This window comes from Stigmatopora nigra, chromosome 10 (genome assembly GCF_051989575.1).
Source record: "Stigmatopora nigra isolate UIUO_SnigA chromosome 10, RoL_Snig_1.1, whole genome shotgun sequence".
NCBI classification, from domain to species: domain Eukaryota; kingdom Metazoa; phylum Chordata; class Actinopteri; order Syngnathiformes; family Syngnathidae; genus Stigmatopora; species Stigmatopora nigra.
Genome location: NC_135517.1, coordinates 6,316,964 through 6,333,721, shown reverse-complemented (window position 1 = coordinate 6,333,721; position 16,758 = coordinate 6,316,964). Strand labels below are relative to the sequence as shown.

The 16,758-nt window shown below is 37.2% G+C and overlaps 2 protein-coding genes and 1 long non-coding RNA gene across 5 annotated transcripts; 2 read left to right on the top strand and 1 right to left on the bottom strand.

Annotated features, from left to right (window-relative positions):
* Positions 1-358: 358 nt before the first annotated feature.
* itih3b.2 (inter-alpha-trypsin inhibitor heavy chain 3b, tandem duplicate 2) lies at positions 359-9,541 on the top strand. Of its 2 annotated transcripts, XM_077727318.1 has the most exons (28): positions 359-593; positions 955-1,115; positions 1,431-1,535; positions 1,709-1,871; positions 1,941-2,051; positions 2,405-2,533; positions 2,775-2,891; positions 2,986-3,154; positions 3,224-3,334; positions 3,911-4,092; positions 4,245-4,424; positions 4,499-4,611; positions 4,916-5,124; positions 5,200-5,223; positions 5,636-5,668; positions 5,739-5,759; positions 5,831-5,848; positions 6,342-6,359; positions 6,444-6,464; positions 6,602-6,622; positions 6,777-6,785; positions 7,400-7,456; positions 7,553-7,603; positions 7,833-7,943; positions 8,184-8,358; positions 8,614-8,762; positions 9,156-9,237; positions 9,325-9,541. In XM_077727318.1, the coding sequence occupies exons 1-28, from the start codon at positions 525-527 to the stop codon at positions 9,437-9,439; spliced, it is 2,724 nt and encodes a 907-aa protein (XP_077583444.1). In that variant the 5' UTR covers positions 359-524; the 3' UTR covers positions 9,440-9,541. The 2 variants fall into 2 exon arrangements, with proteins under 2 accessions (XP_077583444.1, XP_077583445.1); XM_077727319.1 differs by lacking the exon at positions 5,200-5,223 and having other exon boundaries at positions 360-593.
* Positions 9,542-10,351: 810 nt separating this feature from the next.
* On the bottom strand, positions 10,352-11,802 carry LOC144203742 (uncharacterized). Its single transcript, XR_013327762.1, has 3 exons — positions 11,735-11,802; positions 11,538-11,639; positions 10,352-11,267 (listed from the first exon to the last, which is right to left on the bottom strand). It is a non-coding gene; the product is annotated as an uncharacterized LOC144203742 (long non-coding RNA).
* Positions 11,661-16,653, top strand: il17rc (interleukin 17 receptor C). 2 transcript variants are annotated; one of them, XM_077727321.1, is made up of 14 exons: positions 11,661-11,844; positions 12,915-13,146; positions 13,390-13,493; positions 13,587-13,713; positions 13,812-13,853; positions 13,945-14,051; positions 14,132-14,188; positions 14,363-14,417; positions 14,607-14,830; positions 14,934-14,987; positions 15,087-15,138; positions 15,222-15,317; positions 15,397-15,426; positions 15,511-16,653. In XM_077727321.1, exons 1-14 carry the CDS (start codon positions 11,746-11,748, stop codon positions 16,125-16,127), a joined length of 1,896 nt encoding a protein of 631 aa, XP_077583447.1. In that variant the 5' UTR covers positions 11,661-11,745; the 3' UTR covers positions 16,128-16,653. The 2 variants fall into 2 exon arrangements, with proteins under 2 accessions (XP_077583447.1, XP_077583446.1); XM_077727320.1 differs by having other exon boundaries at positions 15,397-15,438.
* Positions 16,654-16,758: the final 105 nt, after the last annotated feature.

Here is a 16,758-nt window from a genome sequence, read left to right as displayed (position 1 = left end):
TCCAGGTCCACCTGTGTGTAGTTTGCATGTTCTCCCCAGGCCTGATTCAGGGTGTCCCCTGCCTCTGTCCCGGAGTCAGATGGGATAGGCTCCAGCACCCCCCCTTAACCAAAAAAATAATCGTCCACAAGGTCATTCAGGATGTGAATCAATGCTATATTGGTCTGTGAACAACATTTTTTTTTTTAATTATTATTATTACTGTTGTTGCTTTGTGTCATGATAAATATATCTCATCTCATTTTCTGAACGTCTTTATCCTCATTAGGGTCGTCTTCAAGAGCAGGCACGGAAAGAGTGACAGGAATGAAGGCTATGACACGGGTGAAACATTCTTTTTGGTTTCTCAAAAAGCATGGCAGTAAACATGTTATTTCACAGGGACTGAATTGTTCGAACAGGGCCACGGAGAAAGAGGAGTTTGCCCTCTAGATCAACACTATTTGCATATCCATGCACTGTGATTTTATTTGAGTTTAAAAGGCCACTTTAGAACTCTTGGCTTCACTTTGGTGAGTGCCACGATGAAGAGAACTGTGCTGTTTATCAGCATCTTTGGGCTGCTCCTGGGTTTTGGTACCACACTACCACAGGTAGGACAAATACAAAACCATTGGTATTTTATTTTGGGATTATGCATTTAACTTTAGTGTATCTCGGAAATATCGGGCTGGCATATGTGCTAAATATCCACCACGGCTCCATGGCTGTTATTTTAAGAGATTGTGCATATTATTGGACATGTATTGCAAATGTCCCAAGCTAGAAAAGTTTTCCTTTAGACCGTAGTTGTCAAAACGTGTCCTCAAGTGCATGCATGCTTTTATTTCAACTGATGACAACTTTCCCCAATCTGGTGTCTTAATCAGTTGATTGCAATCTTTTCACAATAATTTGCACTTTAACCCACTGTTGACACACAAATGATCCTTCATCCCCTGACTATTTGTTCAGGATGGCTGGGAGATTTACAGCTTTCACATCAACTCCACGGTGACCAGCCGTTACGCTACCACGGTCATCAACAGCCGCGTGGCTAATCGTAAAGACGAGTCCCAGGAGATAGAATTCCACGTCCGAATTCCGAAGAATGCCTTCATCACCAAATTCAGGATGTGTGTGCAATGAACAATTATTATTTGTATGATAATATGAACTCTGTGAGCTCAGACTCATACCTATAGGCAATTTAGAGTATTCAACCAAGTTTTGGGGACGTGGGAGAAAACCAGAGTACCCAGAGAAAACCCACGCAATCCCGGGGCATTAATTAAAATCAGTTTAATATACTTAGACCTTTATTTTTTCTGATTACTTGTTGCTGTGACAAAATGTTGTGTTTTCCATTAGCATTGCAATCAAAGTTTGACTTGTGAAAACTTTAATGCTCTTAGTAATAATTACATGACCTCTTTCTTGGCTTCATGTAGGTTTATAGATGGACAGGTGTACGATGGTCTTGTGAAGGCTAAAGAAGAAGCTAAACAACAGTACACTGCGGCTGTATCCCGTGGTGAAAGTGCTGGTATAGTCAGGTACTCTCCAAGATTCCATGAAGCCAGTTCGGTTTCATTTCTGGTTTATGTGTAAATACTGTTCTGACAGGTGACCAGTCAAGGTTGTACTGAGCCTCACTATTACCGTGAATAGGCTTAGAAAGCACATGAATGCCTGCTGAAGTGTTATTTGTTTTCTGTACCTGGCACAGCTCAGTTGGGAGGACCCTGGAGGAGTTCAAGACCTCAGTGACAGTGGCCGCTCACAAAAAAGTGACCTTTGAGCTCACGTACGAGGAACTACTCAAACGTACGCTGGGCAAGTACGAGCTGCAAATCCATGCACGGCCCATGCAGCCCATTAAAGATTTCAAGGTACAGTATGTGTATGCCAAATCATTCACAATCATTACATTCATCTGATTTATTTGTTCCAATTACCAGGTGGATGTGCACATAGAGGAAAAAGCAGGAATCAGTTTCATTGACGTTAAGGGAGGACTCAGCACCGGCACTTTGGCAAACGCCATCACCAAAACACATGCAGGCAAAGAGGTAAAATATGAAGGAAAGGAATACAGTAGTCATTTTCTCTTGCTTTTTTTTTGTTTGTCCTTGGGGGCTTGGCGGAAGAGGGGTTAGCGCGTCAGCCTCACAGGTTCGAATCCAAGTCGATCCTCCTGTGTGGAGTTTGCATGTTTATCCCCGGACTTGCATGGGTTTTCTCCGAGTAGTCCGGTTTCTTCCCACATTTCAAAACATGCATGGTAGGCTGGTTGAACACTATAAATTGCCCCTAGGAATGAGTGTGAGTGTCAATGGTTGTCCGTCTCCTCGTATCCTGCGATTGGCTGGCCACCAATACAGGGTGTTTCACTGATTTTGACACTGACATTGATACTTCACAGGCTTCAGTCTCTTTCAACCCTTCAGTGGACCAACAGAAAACATGTGACAGCTGTGGAGAAGAGGGTATGAATGGAGATCTAGTAATACTTTATGATGTCAACAGAAACAGGTCACTGGGGGACATCAAGGTAAATGCAACCCTCAATATACTGTTTAGTTTAGTTTACAGACAATTCGAATTTCCTATAGACAATATTGTAATATTGTAAACTATTTCAAATTGCTGTTACTGTGTTGCTTCCATGCAACTTTTTTCATTGAATCTATTTGAAAAGAGGTTTACTTAATGATGTATTCTTGTTTTGAAATGTTCTCTGCATGGTGTCAAATACTTAAAGAAAATGTGTTGTCATTCTTGCTTTTTCACAGACATCAAATGGATATTTTGTCCATCACTTCGCTCCATCACAACTTCCTCGTATTCCAAAAAATGTTGTCTTTCTCATTGATAAAAGTGGTTCCATGTATGGCAAGAAAATAGAACAGGTACACATTCTTTCTACGAGTAGGACGACATATATAATATGTGTTTGAAAGCAACAATAGTACGAATAATAATTTTATAAATGTTTGTTCACAGACCCGTACAGCATTGGTTCACATCCTGAGTGACCTTTCAGACGATGACTTTTTTGGTCTGATCACGTTTGACAGCACCTTGTCATACTGGAAGCGAGAACTTGTTCAGGCCAACTCACAAAATGTGGATGACGCCAAAAACTTTGCACGGAATATTCTCGATAGAGGAGGTAGTATAAGATTTCTTCCTCATTAGGTAACAATTTGACTAGTTTGACTAAAATGTTCTGGACTTTTAGGCACAAATATTAATGATGCCTTGCTGGATGGATCACGGATGCTGAATGACAACCCCAGGAAAGGTTCAGCTTCTATCCTCATACTTCTCACTGATGGAGACCCTACCTCAGGTTATCACTCACATCTTTACATGTAAAACTGAACAAAGATTGGTTATTTAACCACATAAAAATGTTTGACTATGAACTATAATACCAGAACTTTAATTCATTTCAATGTAAGCAATTGCCCTACTAAGTGAAAGAACTTCAATGTATAGAATCCAAGTATTAGCTGATAGTTTTTTTGGTTTTAATTGATATTTATAGCACAAACTGTGCGGCAACACATGTAGCCAGACAGTTTCACATATCTCAGTCATAGTCTTCATGATTGCATCTAAGTAACTTAAAGTAGTCGTAAACCTCATCTTTTTTAGGACAATGAAATGAGATAGTGTTTATTCAACTTCATGACGTCACAGAATGAATTAAACTTGTACCTAAAGTCACCATTGTTTAAACAATAATTGATATTATCCTACTAGGAAATAGTTCTCATTTTAATTCTTCATCGTTTCCACTGGCAGGATTTTTTAAAAATGACATTGATTTCATTGTGACAATACCTTGATTGCCATAATATATGATGTTATTTTTCATTTAATTAATCAAAGTTGTTCTTTACTCGCGATGCCTTTATTGCAGGTGTGACCAACCTCGAACAAATTCAATCAAACGTGATGGAGGCCATTCAGGACAAATTCCCACTGTACTGTCTTGGTTTCGGTTTTGACGTCAATTTTAAATTCCTGGAGACGTTGTCCCTGCAGAACAATGGCATTGCGCGACGTATTTACGCTGACTCTGACGCTGATTTGCAGCTGAAGGTAAATGTTTAACATAGGCTCCAGCACTCCCTGCAACCCTTGTGTGTATAAGTGATGTGGAAAATGAATGAATGAATTAACTGGTGGATGCATTCTTTGCCATTATGCAACCTCCACATGATAATAACAAGAGCCTTGTTTTTCCTCAACAGGGATTCTATGACGAGGTAGCCAATCCTCTTTTGACAGATGTGACTCTGATCTATGGTGGTGGTAATAACCTGACCAAAACCAACTTCAGCCAGTATTACAATGGTTCAGAGATTGTAGTGGCCGGCCAGATCACTGACAACAACATTGACACTTTCGTCCCAACAGTTTTGGCCATTTCAGTAAGCATCTGTCTTCGCTGCCCATTAGTTTTGAGTCTACCTGTTCTGAAAAAATATATATTTGCACTCTGCAGAGAAACGAAAGCATCATTTTTTCTAAGGAAAGTAGCACTACTGAGTCGACGGATGATAGTAACATCCAGAGAGTTTGGGCCTATTTGACTGTCAAGCAACTTCTGCAGAAAGAGTCAGTATATACAAATATAATCTCAAAATGTCTATTTTTTTTTTAAATACTGCAGGGTTGAATCATTCTCTATTTGTATTTTGGACCCTAGAACTGCGAGATCGACATACTAACCACTCAGCTGCCTGCTAGTAATTTAAAAACTAGTCATTTAAATTCTAAAATAGGCACAACTTGTTTTGCATATTACAAAAAAAATACTTTTTTTGTTGAAGTGCACCAGCACTATCGACAAAAATTAGGCCCTTCGTGTCTTTTTTTGCTGTACCATCATGATTTAACATTTTTATAATGAACTTGATAGGTTGCAGTTAACGGGGGCTGAAAAGGAGAAATTGAAAAATGAGACCTTGATGCTGTCACTCAAATATAACTTTGTGACACCACTCACGTCAATGGTGGTCACAAAACCATCAAAAGAGAAAACAGAAGTGCTCCACAAACCCAGCGAAGGACCACCATTGCCTGAGAAGTTTTCTTTCACACATACCAGTCAAAGGTCTGCTAGTCCCAGTAAGTATTATTTGTCTCAGTTAAACAGTACACACACTAAATACTTGTTAATCATACAGATGTCTCTTTTTCCAGAGCTAAAGGGTAGGGGTTTTGCAAGTAAATTTCTTCATTTACTTTTTTGTTGGTGCACGACTAAATGTTTTAATACAAAAATCGAACAATTAGAAACAAATTTGAATGTTTACATAGTTAACGCCATTGGTAAAAGAATTTAGTATACCATTACGTTCATTTTTAGTTTTACTCTAGAGTAGGGGTGGCCAAGTCCGGTCCTCGAGAGACCCTATCCAGTCTTTTTTCCATGTGTCCCTTCAACAACACACCTGAATCAAATAATCTGGGTCGTTATCAAGCTTTTGGACAGTTTGCTGATCAGTTGATCATTTCATGACCACCCCTGCTCTAGAGTATACACAGGGATTACCATGGGATGAAGACTTTCAGAGGTTCTTTTCCTCTTTTTTCCCGCCTCTAATTTCAAATGAATTCCTTTTTTTTCCCTTGACAGGTTTTCCAGGTACTTATAGTATGATAAGACAAGGTAAATGATGTCTCACAATCTGACAGTGATTATTTGAATGATTGAAATTGACATTATTTCTTTATCGTAGGGGGCGGTGGTGTTTTACAAGGTAAAACATAAGTTTGTATAGAAAATACAGTAACTTGTAAGCTCAAATAAATTCTTTTTTTCCCCTGACAGGTCATCCAGGTTTTTATGGTAAGTTATCACAAAGTAAACGATGTCTTTAAATTGCTATTATTTCTTTATTGTGGGATTTTAGCAGGTAAAACTTCAGCTTGTATAGAAAATATGGTTACTTGTAAACCAGTTAATATACATGTTCTCAATACTTTTACTTATGAAAAAACAAAACAAACATACTAAAAAACATGGTCAAGCTTTAATATTTGTATTTTATTGGCTGCATTTTTGCAAATTTATATTTTTCATAGTTAGTATACATGCACGGATAAGATATATTGTTTAATTGTTTAGTTCTTCCTTAACCCTCTTAGTCAATTCTTCAATTCATGCTTTTTTACTGGTTGCATCACCAGATAATTGTTTTTATTACTTCAAAATATTCATCAATTTGTTGATTCCTGCTCAGTTTAAGCTACTAGTTGGTTGCCAAAAACAGGCCTAGCCTGGTATTTTGAGAGTTGTTACACTCTAAGCTCAAATAAATTCCTTTTTTTCCCCCTGACAGGTCATCCCGGTTCCTATGGTAAGATATCTCAAAGTAAATGATATCACACAATCTGACAGTGATTATCTGAATAATTGAAATTGCCATTTTTTCTTTTTTTAGGAGTTAGTGGCGCTTCATTAGGTAATACATAATTTTGTATCGAAAATATGGTTACTTGTATCCAGGTGCTTATGGTGAACTATCACAAAAAAATGATGTCTCACAATCTGACAGTGATTATTTGAATCATTGAAATTGCCATTATTTCTTTATTGTAGGAGGCGCTGGCATTTTCCCAGGTAAAACACAAGCTTGTATAGAAAATATGTGTAAACCAGCTAATATACATTCCATTTAAATGGCAGGCTTCCACATGTCCTCAATACTTATACTTATTAAAAACTGAACAAACATACTTATTAATATTTAATGCATTTCCCCCCCCCCCCCCAGGACCTAAGGGTAAGCACCATATGAAGGCAGTCTTCCACATATCTTCAATACTTTTCCAAATTTGAAAACAAACACTACTTCATCAAATAATGTGCGTTACAGGTATTTACTTTTTTCCATCCAGGTGCTGATGTGCTGTAATATTTTTTAAACAAACGGGGGCTAAAGTTCATGGTCAAACTTTAAAAACATTTGTATTTTATTGGCTGTATCTTTGCAAATATATATTTTTCATAGTTAGTATACATGCACTGATATGATATGGTCGGCCCTTACAGTATTATATGCCATTGCAATTAATCTCATACTAATGAATGAAACAATAAGATAATTTAAGATATGAGGTGAGTCAAGGAACAAATTAAACTCACAAATCAAGGCACCCTTGTTTGTTTATTAATAATTTGGCAACTCTTTGTTGTTACATGTGAGGGAAAAATCATAGGAAATCATAATTATGATTCAGTTTGTAGTTTATCATGTTGTCATGGGGTTTATATGGTATAAGTATTTTTTCATAGGCCCCAATGGGGAAGGAGTATTCAAAAACTGCAGATGTTCCTCATGTAATTATCTAAAATGGTTGCCTGTTGTTCTCTATATTTGCTACTGTTGATTTCCAGGTACTACCAGAGGCATGCCAGGGGTTACCTATGATATGGATTATGAGGAATCAATTGGTAAGCAGCCTGCGATCACCTGGTTTAGGTATTAAGAACAAAGTATCAAGGTCTTTAAGAGTACTATAATTGCTGAATCATATTATGTACTTTCAGCTGCAACAGAAATGCCTCACCAGCCCGCCTTTGCGCAACCTGTTGTACCTCGTAAGTATTTATTGCATTTTCTTGTGTTTTGTGTACAACAATCTTTCAGCTGCATTCTTTTTTCAAGTGCTCTATAAATTAGAAGAACATTCAAAGCAAGACAATACTAGCACTGGTGGTTGAGCAAGTGGTTTTTTTGTTAAAATGATTGATTGGGTGTTCTGATCTGGCTCCCACTTGGGCACATTTTCGTCATTGACTTCAACATTGTCTCCATCTCCTAATACAGTGGCGGCAAAGCATATTCGGTTTATGCACCCAGCCGAGACTCCATCTATTCCACTGTGTTTTGATATTCCTGGAGAAAGAATTCTTAAACTATTTCATCTACCTAATGGAGGTCAGTCACAAGCAAATACTTTGCTTCAATTCCTTCTATTGATTTGTTTTGTTCAATTGATATCCAGAGTGTCTTAGAGTTACAAATGAGTTCTGTTCCTATGCTGTAGTTTTGTTTTGTTGACTGTCTCACTTTCACTGAAATTCAAACATTTTCATGGAATACCTCATTTTGTTGCCATTTGGACAGTTTTTTCATTGTATGGGTATTGCCAGTTTTTGTGCACTTTTTGTGATCTAGAAGTTACGGTGAATGGTGAACTGGATGAAAGAAATGGCTTCAAGAAGATTGTTATTCGTTTCGAGACTATTGGCAAGATTACTGTTGACACGAGTAATATCACCATTGAATACGGACAACAAGGAGAGAAAGGACAATGGCCTATGGGACCATCACGGGAGACTACTTTTGGAAGGTGATTTGGCACTAAGATGTGGCAGAGTGCATTCTAGCACTCTATTTGTTTTAAGCAACGATCCTAAATAACAATCCTGTAGTTCAGACTTATTATTGTTAAATGATTGTGGTGTAAATCAGAATTTTAGCATAATAAGAAAGGACATTTTCAGTTACACATCCCACAGTAAAGTATCTGTACAATAATTATTGTTTGCATCCCAATGTTTGATGGTGTTTCCTAACTTTAGGATAAATGATTTTTTTTCTTTAGTGCAACAGTGATTGCCCGGGGAACAGAAGTTGATGTCAAAATTGGAGAAATGCGGTTGATCATCTTGATTCATAGTATGATAGGTGAACAATATCTCTGGCCATCTTTAGTGGAGAGGTCTGCTGATGATCACGCAGAAGGAATTTTAGGTGAGAGTTTCATTCAAATAACGATGGCATTTGTTTTTGTTTGGTTCAGTGTTGTAGCATCATTTTAGTGGCTATACTTGGGGCTTAAACATGGTCCAAGGGCCTTAGAAATTGCCTGCAGAAGTGATTGTGAAAGCCTTGGAATTATTTAATAAGTATTGATAGACAAAATATTATAATATATGACTCAGATATTTCTTAGGCCATCAGAGAAGGCATTGAAGGCCCTGCCGGCCCGCCACTGTAAGACACACAAGACATTGTAGACTTAGTTAAAAAACTAGATGCGAATATCTTGGATTATAAATGTGGTTTAAGTTAAGATGTCTCCTTGCAAAGTCATCAATGCTTACCTAAAGTAACTCTTTATTTTTCTTTCATTTTATTTTTTAGCTCAAAAACCAGCAGTTTATGAGGAGATACGCCAAGCTAATCCAAAACTTAAGATAAATAACCAGGAAGTCAGTGCTGACAGGTAAATTGTTTTTCCAAAAAGTCATATTTTTTGTCATTATTACAATCATTGTAAACTGACAGTATTTTCTTTTGCTATCCACAAAAGAATCCCAACCATGGACAAAGGTTTCTATCCACAAAGGGCGAATATTTGCTGGCTTGTGCCTTTTGAAACAGCACTACAAGCACAATTGCAAGATTTCATACTTCAAAATATGTAACAAAGACTGAGGATTTTGGGTACATTTGAGTTTAAGTAGACATGAATGCAAATGCTACTTTGATCTTACCATAAAAACATTAAAAGGACCATCCGTGTTTAAGTTTATGCTCTCCTTTGAAAACATTAGGATTTTTCACAGTTTGTTAGTTTCAATTTTGAGAAAAACATTACATATTCATTATTTAGGTAGATATAAGTAAGTAAACAATATAGCATAGAATAAGAGTCCATCAGGTTGTATTAAAACTAAAGATGATATATATGTATATATATAAATGACATAGTTTAGTATAGAAAGTCTTTTTCCTTTAAAAACGACATGTACAGCTTTTTTTTTCTTTAAAAAACCACATAGTATAGGAAGGCTTTTTGCATTTAAAAAATGACATAGTAGAGTAAGGCATTTTCTTCTCCTAGTTGTTGCTGTGGTCCAGTGGCAAAGACATTGGATCAAGAATTAAGGTGTACATGTTCATATCAAGAGTCGGTTCATTTCCATTCTCCTATTTTCAAATTGTTGATTGGGGTAATGAAAATGATAACTATAACTGCAAATCATGTAATTTCAGAAGTCACTGTGGTCTAGTGGCAAATACATTGAGTCAGAACTTAAGGTAAACACAAGTTTAAATCAGGAGTTGGTTCAATTCCACTCCTTGCAATTTTCAAATTGTTTATTGAGGTAATGAAAAGGATAAATGTAACTTCCAATTGTGTTATTTCAGAAGTCACCGTGGTCTAGTGGCAAAGACATTGAGTCAGAACATAAGATGGACCCAAATTAAAATCAGGAGTGAGTTCAATTCCACTCTTTGCAATTTTCAAATTGTTTGTTTAGATAATGAAAGGGATGAATATAAGTTCCAATTCTGTTAATTCAGAAGTCACTGTGGTCTAGTGGCGAAGACATTGAGTCAGAACATAAGATGGACCCAAGTTAAAATCAGGAGTGAGTTCAATTCCACTCTTTGCAATTCTTAAATTGTTTGTTTAGATAATGAAAGGGATGAATATAACTTCCAATAATGTCATATTAGAAGTCACTGTGGTCTAGTGGCAAAGACATTGAGTCAGAACATAAGGTGGACCCAAGTGAAAATCAGGAGTGAGTTTGATTCCACTCTTTGCAATTCTTAAATTGTTTGTTTAAGTAATGAAAGGGATGAATATAACCTCCAAGTACATCATTTCAGAAGCCACTGTAGTCTAGTGGCAAAGACATTGGGTCAGAACATAAGGTGGACCCAAGTGAAAATCAGGAGTGAGTTCGATTCCACTCTTTGCAATTCTTAAATTGTTTGTTTAAGTAATGAAAGGGATGAATATAACCTCCAAGTACATCATTTCAGAAGTCACTGTGGTCTAGTGGCAAAGACATTGGGTCAGAACATAAGGTGGACCCAAGTGAAAATCAGGAGTGAGTTCAATTCCACTCTTTGCAATTTTCAAATTGTTTGTTGAGGTAATGAAAGGGATAAGTATAGAATACCTTAGATTTAGCTTTGCACAAGGGCATCCTAATGGTAGTATGGATACACGTCGGCTTTGCACCAACAACAAACTGTCTTATTTGGTTTCTTTTAATATTCGTGTCTGCAATCAACTTGATTAGTAATCTCAAATAAAACCACCATGATGTACACCAACCATTCATATTTTACAGCCGTTTGGCTGATTCATTAAAGAGGTGGCTGAAAGTTGATCAACTAGTTTGTCTACATTACCAGTCATGACTTGAGTGATTGCCTAATCTGGACAAATAACTTGTTGTCAGGATATAAACAAGGTGCAGCACAAATTGGACTTTAACCAACTTTATGGTATCCCTATGAAAAAGAAAGAAAAAGACATAAGTGTTCCAACTCCTGTTTTTCTATTTGTCCTATAAGCAACCCAACCAATCTTGTTTGACATAGTTCTCAAATGCATACTTTTAGTTAACTCAAACACTGCACTGTCCATGCTTTTTTTGCACTAATTTTACAATTTGAAGGGTTTTAACTGCTTGACTAAAGCTTCAAGAAGTTGTTGGTTTACTGGGCCTTTCTTTTAATTAGTTTTTTATTGACATAATTAATAGAAGTCAAATTTTTCACCTGATGCTCTTTAGTTTGAATTTTTCCCTCAGATTGACTTTGACGGTAAGTGACATTGTTTTGATTCCATGGCAGCTTGCTTTTAAACTCGTGTCAATCAGTCTGGAAAAAAAAAAAGAAAAGCAAGACTCGTTCAACAATGAACGAGACACTCCCAACATGCGAAGCAAAACATTTGGTCGACACTTCATGCTGACTCTTGGGCAAAATGTTTCCTTTTCATTGGCTTTGTTGTATTTTCCTGGCTTTTCATAAACCGGCCTGTGGTTGGGCAAGAGATAACGACTCAGATATCACATGTTCACAGGTAAGGAAGTATTTTCTTCTACTATTCCATTTTTAGACAACAACTATGTTACAGTCGCTGTTGAACACAGTGTATTAGAAATATTGCAATTTACTAAATATATATATAAATGTGTATTGTATGCAACTCTGCTATATCATAGATTCATTAAATTCAAATTATCAGAGATGTACATTACATTTCTTAATTTTTCCCTTTCTAAAATCTGTCATTGCAATATTGTTTTTAATTTAAAGCACATTTTGTAATATCTAAAAATAAATATATATTCTCCATTTTCCACTTTAATATTGAACATAATTAAAAAATATATTTTATTTCCATTTGAAATGAATAACGTGATTAAAAGAAGTGTACCATTACTAAGAAAAAAAGCACAAATATACATTGCTTTAGATCTATAAAAACTAACAACCCTTATGAGTTTGAAAGAGTTTTTCTAGCTAGTTTATCAACTTTAATTACACTGTATTGTAGTGTGGTTAGGAAATCCGCCTGATGAGATCAAAGGTTCAAAACTCTGGCCTACCCGTTTTGAGTTTGCATATTCCTTGGTGTCTGCGTTGGTTTTCTTTGGGTACTTTGGTTTCCTCCCACATAGACAAACATGCATGGAACACTTCAAATAGTTCCTAGGTATGAGTTTGTGCATGAATGGTTGTTTGTCTAATTGCACCTTAAGATTGGCTAGCAACCAATTCATTGTGCAACCCGTCTACTGCACCGTAATTAGCTGGGATAGGTTACAGCACCCCTGCCAACATCATGAAGATAAAGGGTGTGCAGAAATAAATGTATTGTAGATTCTGGACATTAATTCCAAAAACAAATGACGGATCTCTCTACACTATACTATATAGGGGATTTTTCTCAATTAACACAGTTTACGCAGTCGGTAATTAAATGTCAATCATAATTCTCCAACCAATTAAACAAATGATAATTTTTTAAGCACACCTGTCTGTTGTTTATGTGCTCTAAATACAGAACAAATATGTTTTCACGGCACCGTACATAGAAAATAAATGCTATTATTACCAGCTTATCCTTACCAGTTCATCCATCTCTAGGGTCTCTCGGAGTGCACAGTTGAGGCTGTGATGCCGCTTGGCATTTTGGAGAGTGCTGCGGTAGACATTGAGATGCTGACCGTCAAAGTGGAACTCTGCTGCAATGATAACTTGCCTTGCACATTGTGTTTGTTAATCGATGTCCAACTCACCGTACATGAGGCTGAAGACAAACTTCTTCATTTAGACCTGGGAAAAAAGGAGGATAGAGTGAAGGCAACAACGTTAACAGGTGGGAATACTAGTATTAACATTTTCCTATTTTTTGTATGACTTTTCTGAATAATACTGCCATTGTTAAAAGTAAGGTTGCAGTGAAAACAATGAAAACTATTTAAAAGACATTAGGTAAACTATTGTTTCATTTGTTCTTATGTGAGCAAATTCCTGATATATTATTTAACTATGAAAGTATTTTTTAAACACCCTGTGGTCCCTCTATACTCTATAGTTTTAACCTGTTTTGTTTTTGCAGCGGCTTTTGTGACATTATGTTACAAAACCCCACCAACTTTTCCTGCATGCAAGAGAGTTGACTTCACACTAAATCCTGAAGCATATATGCAAAAAGTAGCAAAGGTAAATTATGACTACTAACTTCTTTCTTTTGAACGGAATGGAATGCTGACTAATGAATGTCAATGTGTGTTGTAATCATTCCTAATTGTGCAGATATCCTTGGTGATTAAAAATCCAGTTGGGGTTTCCTTTGGCAGTAGTGTTATTGTATATGCAAATCCTTCGAAAGGAAAGGTGCAGCAACTCATTAAAGAAGTTGTGGCTCCTTCGCTTAATGAAGGTAAACCACTATAATAATGATATGGAATATAATACTCTGAATATTAATGACCTCAGTAGCTTTATAAAATGAATACAACTTTTTACATCTGTCCTCAGTGTGTGCCCAACACCAAACTAAACCTATTAACGACTGTTACGGTGAGTGAGCATATATAAAAAGTTCTACTTTACACTATTTATTTCATTCATTTCATTACAATGAAACTAAGAAATGAACACTTCTTTCTAGTGCCCACAGTTGACACTGTGATTAACATAGAAATGAATCAAGTGGAGCTACAGTATGCTGGAAGAAGAAAAGTATGTATCCAGTATGAAGAGGATGGAAGATGTCAGGTCTGTGTTGGAAGATAGAATGTGTGTGGCATAATGTATCCATTTATTTATTTATGGTGATATGTTATTTATCCCTTTAGAGGTGGGAGAGTAAAACCATCCCATTGTACTCTGTGACCCCTTGCTTGTGTATTCAGGTACTTTTTTTTCATTGAAATAAATAGCGCATGAATGTATATATAGAACATGAATGTATATATATATATATGAATGTATAGATGACCCTAATATTTCAATAGGCATGGGGTAAAAGGCTCCTTCCTATTAATCCATACCAATTTAGAGTTGTGTAATAAAACATTTGTTGCCAGGTTTGGGACGATGACAAGCCAATACGCTCTCAGAATTGCCCCTTCGAAAATTTAGGTAAGTTAGAATCATCTGCATCTAAGTAAAAAATGAATATATAAGAACACTGGAAACAAGTAAAATACCAACTAAAATAACTCAAATGCAAAGAGAAGTATATTAAATTCCGATAACATACCTTAAGGCTGAAAAGTTGTGTATTTGAGCTCCATTGCTTATGCATCTGATGTATTATATTCCCATTAGGTTTCCTTCAGAAGAATATAATGGAGAACCTGAGTGTTTCCGTGCGCCACGGTCAAATGAACGACGATGGCCAAATGCTCCTCTGGAATCTCTCGGCACCTTGCAAACTGGAAGGGGAAGTGTGGCCCTGTCAGAGGACTTCCAATTATGACTGCCCTGAGATTGAGGGATTTCGGCAGCAGCTGCAGAATAGAACATGGGAACAAAAGAGTAATTTGCGATGGGTACAAAATTGCATATTTGTCATTAAAAAATGTCTCAGAAAATACTTTCGGTTGTAGGCCATGAATCTCAAATAATTGACATGAAAATTAATGTTCCCTGTAGGTCAAAATGGGCGTTTTTGAAGACATCAATCTACAACTGTCTCCATGTTTGATGGTATAGAACTTTCTCAAACAATGTCAAACAATGTCAAACTTTCTCAAAGCAAAGAATGTTTTTTAAGTCATTGCATTATTTTTATTTTTTTTTTTACAGTTAAATTTAAGAAGTGGAGGCCGTCACCTTGGACCAATTTGTTGTCAATACAGTAGGTTTAGCAATCTTGTAAAACATTGAATATAGCAAATCAACTAAATGAATAATGTTTCTTTTTTTGGATCATCATTGCAGCAGAGAATTGGCACTGGACTTTGCTAATTGTAGCTGTTTTGCTGGTCATTGCCTTAACAGTAATAATATATTGTGTTCTACGTGGCATGGTAACAAGTAGGTTTTTCCCCTCCTTTTGCAATTTCAGCCATATTACTTGATACTTGCAAAAATACCAACTGTGTTTGATTTACAGAATTGGCCTGCTGTTCCTTGCAAGGAAAAGGTGAAGAAAAGTGTAAGATTTTATATTTTCTTTGAGATTTAAAAAAGAAAATCCAGACTCACTTTTTTGTTGTTGTTGTTGAAGTCTTCCATAAAGGTCACGTGGTGCTCCTCAGTCCTCCAGACGGTCAAGATAGCATTTCTGAAGTTTCTAGCCTGGGTTCCTTGCTCATCAGCCATGGATTCAGTGTTTCTGTGGACCAATGGAGCAGGACAGAACAATGCAACCTGGGGCCCCTGCCTTGGCTTCACTCCCAGCTACTACAAGTGAAGAACCTGGGTGGTCGTGCAGTGCTTGTCTTGACACGCAGGGCCATGGGATTTGTGTATGAGTGGAGCCAGCAGCAACGGGAAGACCTCCTAACAGAAAGAGTTGACAAGAGCGTGCCTCCATCTCCGTACTCGGATGTGTTCATGGCCTCGTTGCACCTCATCCTCTGGGATAAGCAGCAGGGCAGGATGGGAGAACGTTTTCTTCTGGTCATGTTCGACCATGACTGTGTGGAGCCTTCTTTTACTTTTCCTGAGCTATTTCATGGCCTTCATTTGTTCCAACTTCCCTCCCAGATGAAAACTCTCTTAAGTGAGCTAACGGCAGGAGGAAAAGGGAAGGGCCAGGTTGGAAGGATGAAAGCTGGATGGAAATTTAAGACTCAAGATACACGAAGCCAGGGGACAACACAAATCATGCTAGATACCTGATTATTATTTTAGCAATATTACTGGTTCTGATTGTTAACGCTACACTCCCATAGTTGGACAGTAAATAATAATGGGAGAGTTCAGAGAAAGGGGCGGCCCGGTGGAGCAAGTGGTTAGCACGTTGGCCTCACAGCTCTGGGGTCCTGGTCACGTCCATCTGTGTTGAGTTTGCATGTTTTGCCTAGACCTGCGTGGGTTTTGTCTGGGTACTCCAGTTTCCTCCCACATTCCAAAGATGTGTACGATAGGATGATGGACCCTCTCTAATTAGTGGTTGTTTGTCTCCTTGTGCCCTGCGATTGGCTGGCTACCAATTCAGGGTGTCCCCTGCCTCTGGCCTGGAGTCAGCAGGGATAGGCTCCAGCACCCCTCACGTTCCTATGGAGGATAAAGCACAGAATGTGATGGGAGATGAGATGATACGAGTTCAGAGAAATCAGCAGTGGAAATGCAATTTAAGACTTACCTTGCTGCACAGTTTCCATGCAAAAACTGTCTACCTGTCCTCCATATACAATGTAAATTAAAAAAATAAATAAATGAAGCAAAACATGGTAAAATATTGGCAACTATGGTGTTTTAGCAGTGATTTAAACATCCAGTGTGAAACCTCTCACGTGCTATATCTACC

Coding starts and splice junctions, on each gene's coding strand:
- itih3b.2 (XM_077727318.1), top strand. CDS start 525: ATGAAGAGAACTGTGCTGTTTATCAGCATCTTTGGGCTGCTCCTGGGT. Junction 1,872..1,940: donor AGCCCATTAAAGATTTCAAG/GTACAGTATGTG, acceptor TCCAATTACCAG/GTGGATGTGCACATAGAGGA. Junction 3,155..3,223: donor GAATATTCTCGATAGAGGAG/GTAGTATAAGAT, acceptor CTGGACTTTTAG/GCACAAATATTAATGATGCC.
- il17rc (XM_077727320.1), top strand. CDS start 11,746: ATGTTTCCTTTTCATTGGCTTTGTTGTATTTTCCTGGCTTTTCATAAA. Junction 13,494..13,586: donor ATATGCAAAAAGTAGCAAAG/GTAAATTATGAC, acceptor CTAATTGTGCAG/ATATCCTTGGTGATTAAAAA. Junction 13,714..13,811: donor GGCTCCTTCGCTTAATGAAG/GTAAACCACTAT, acceptor ATCTGTCCTCAG/TGTGTGCCCAACACCAAACT.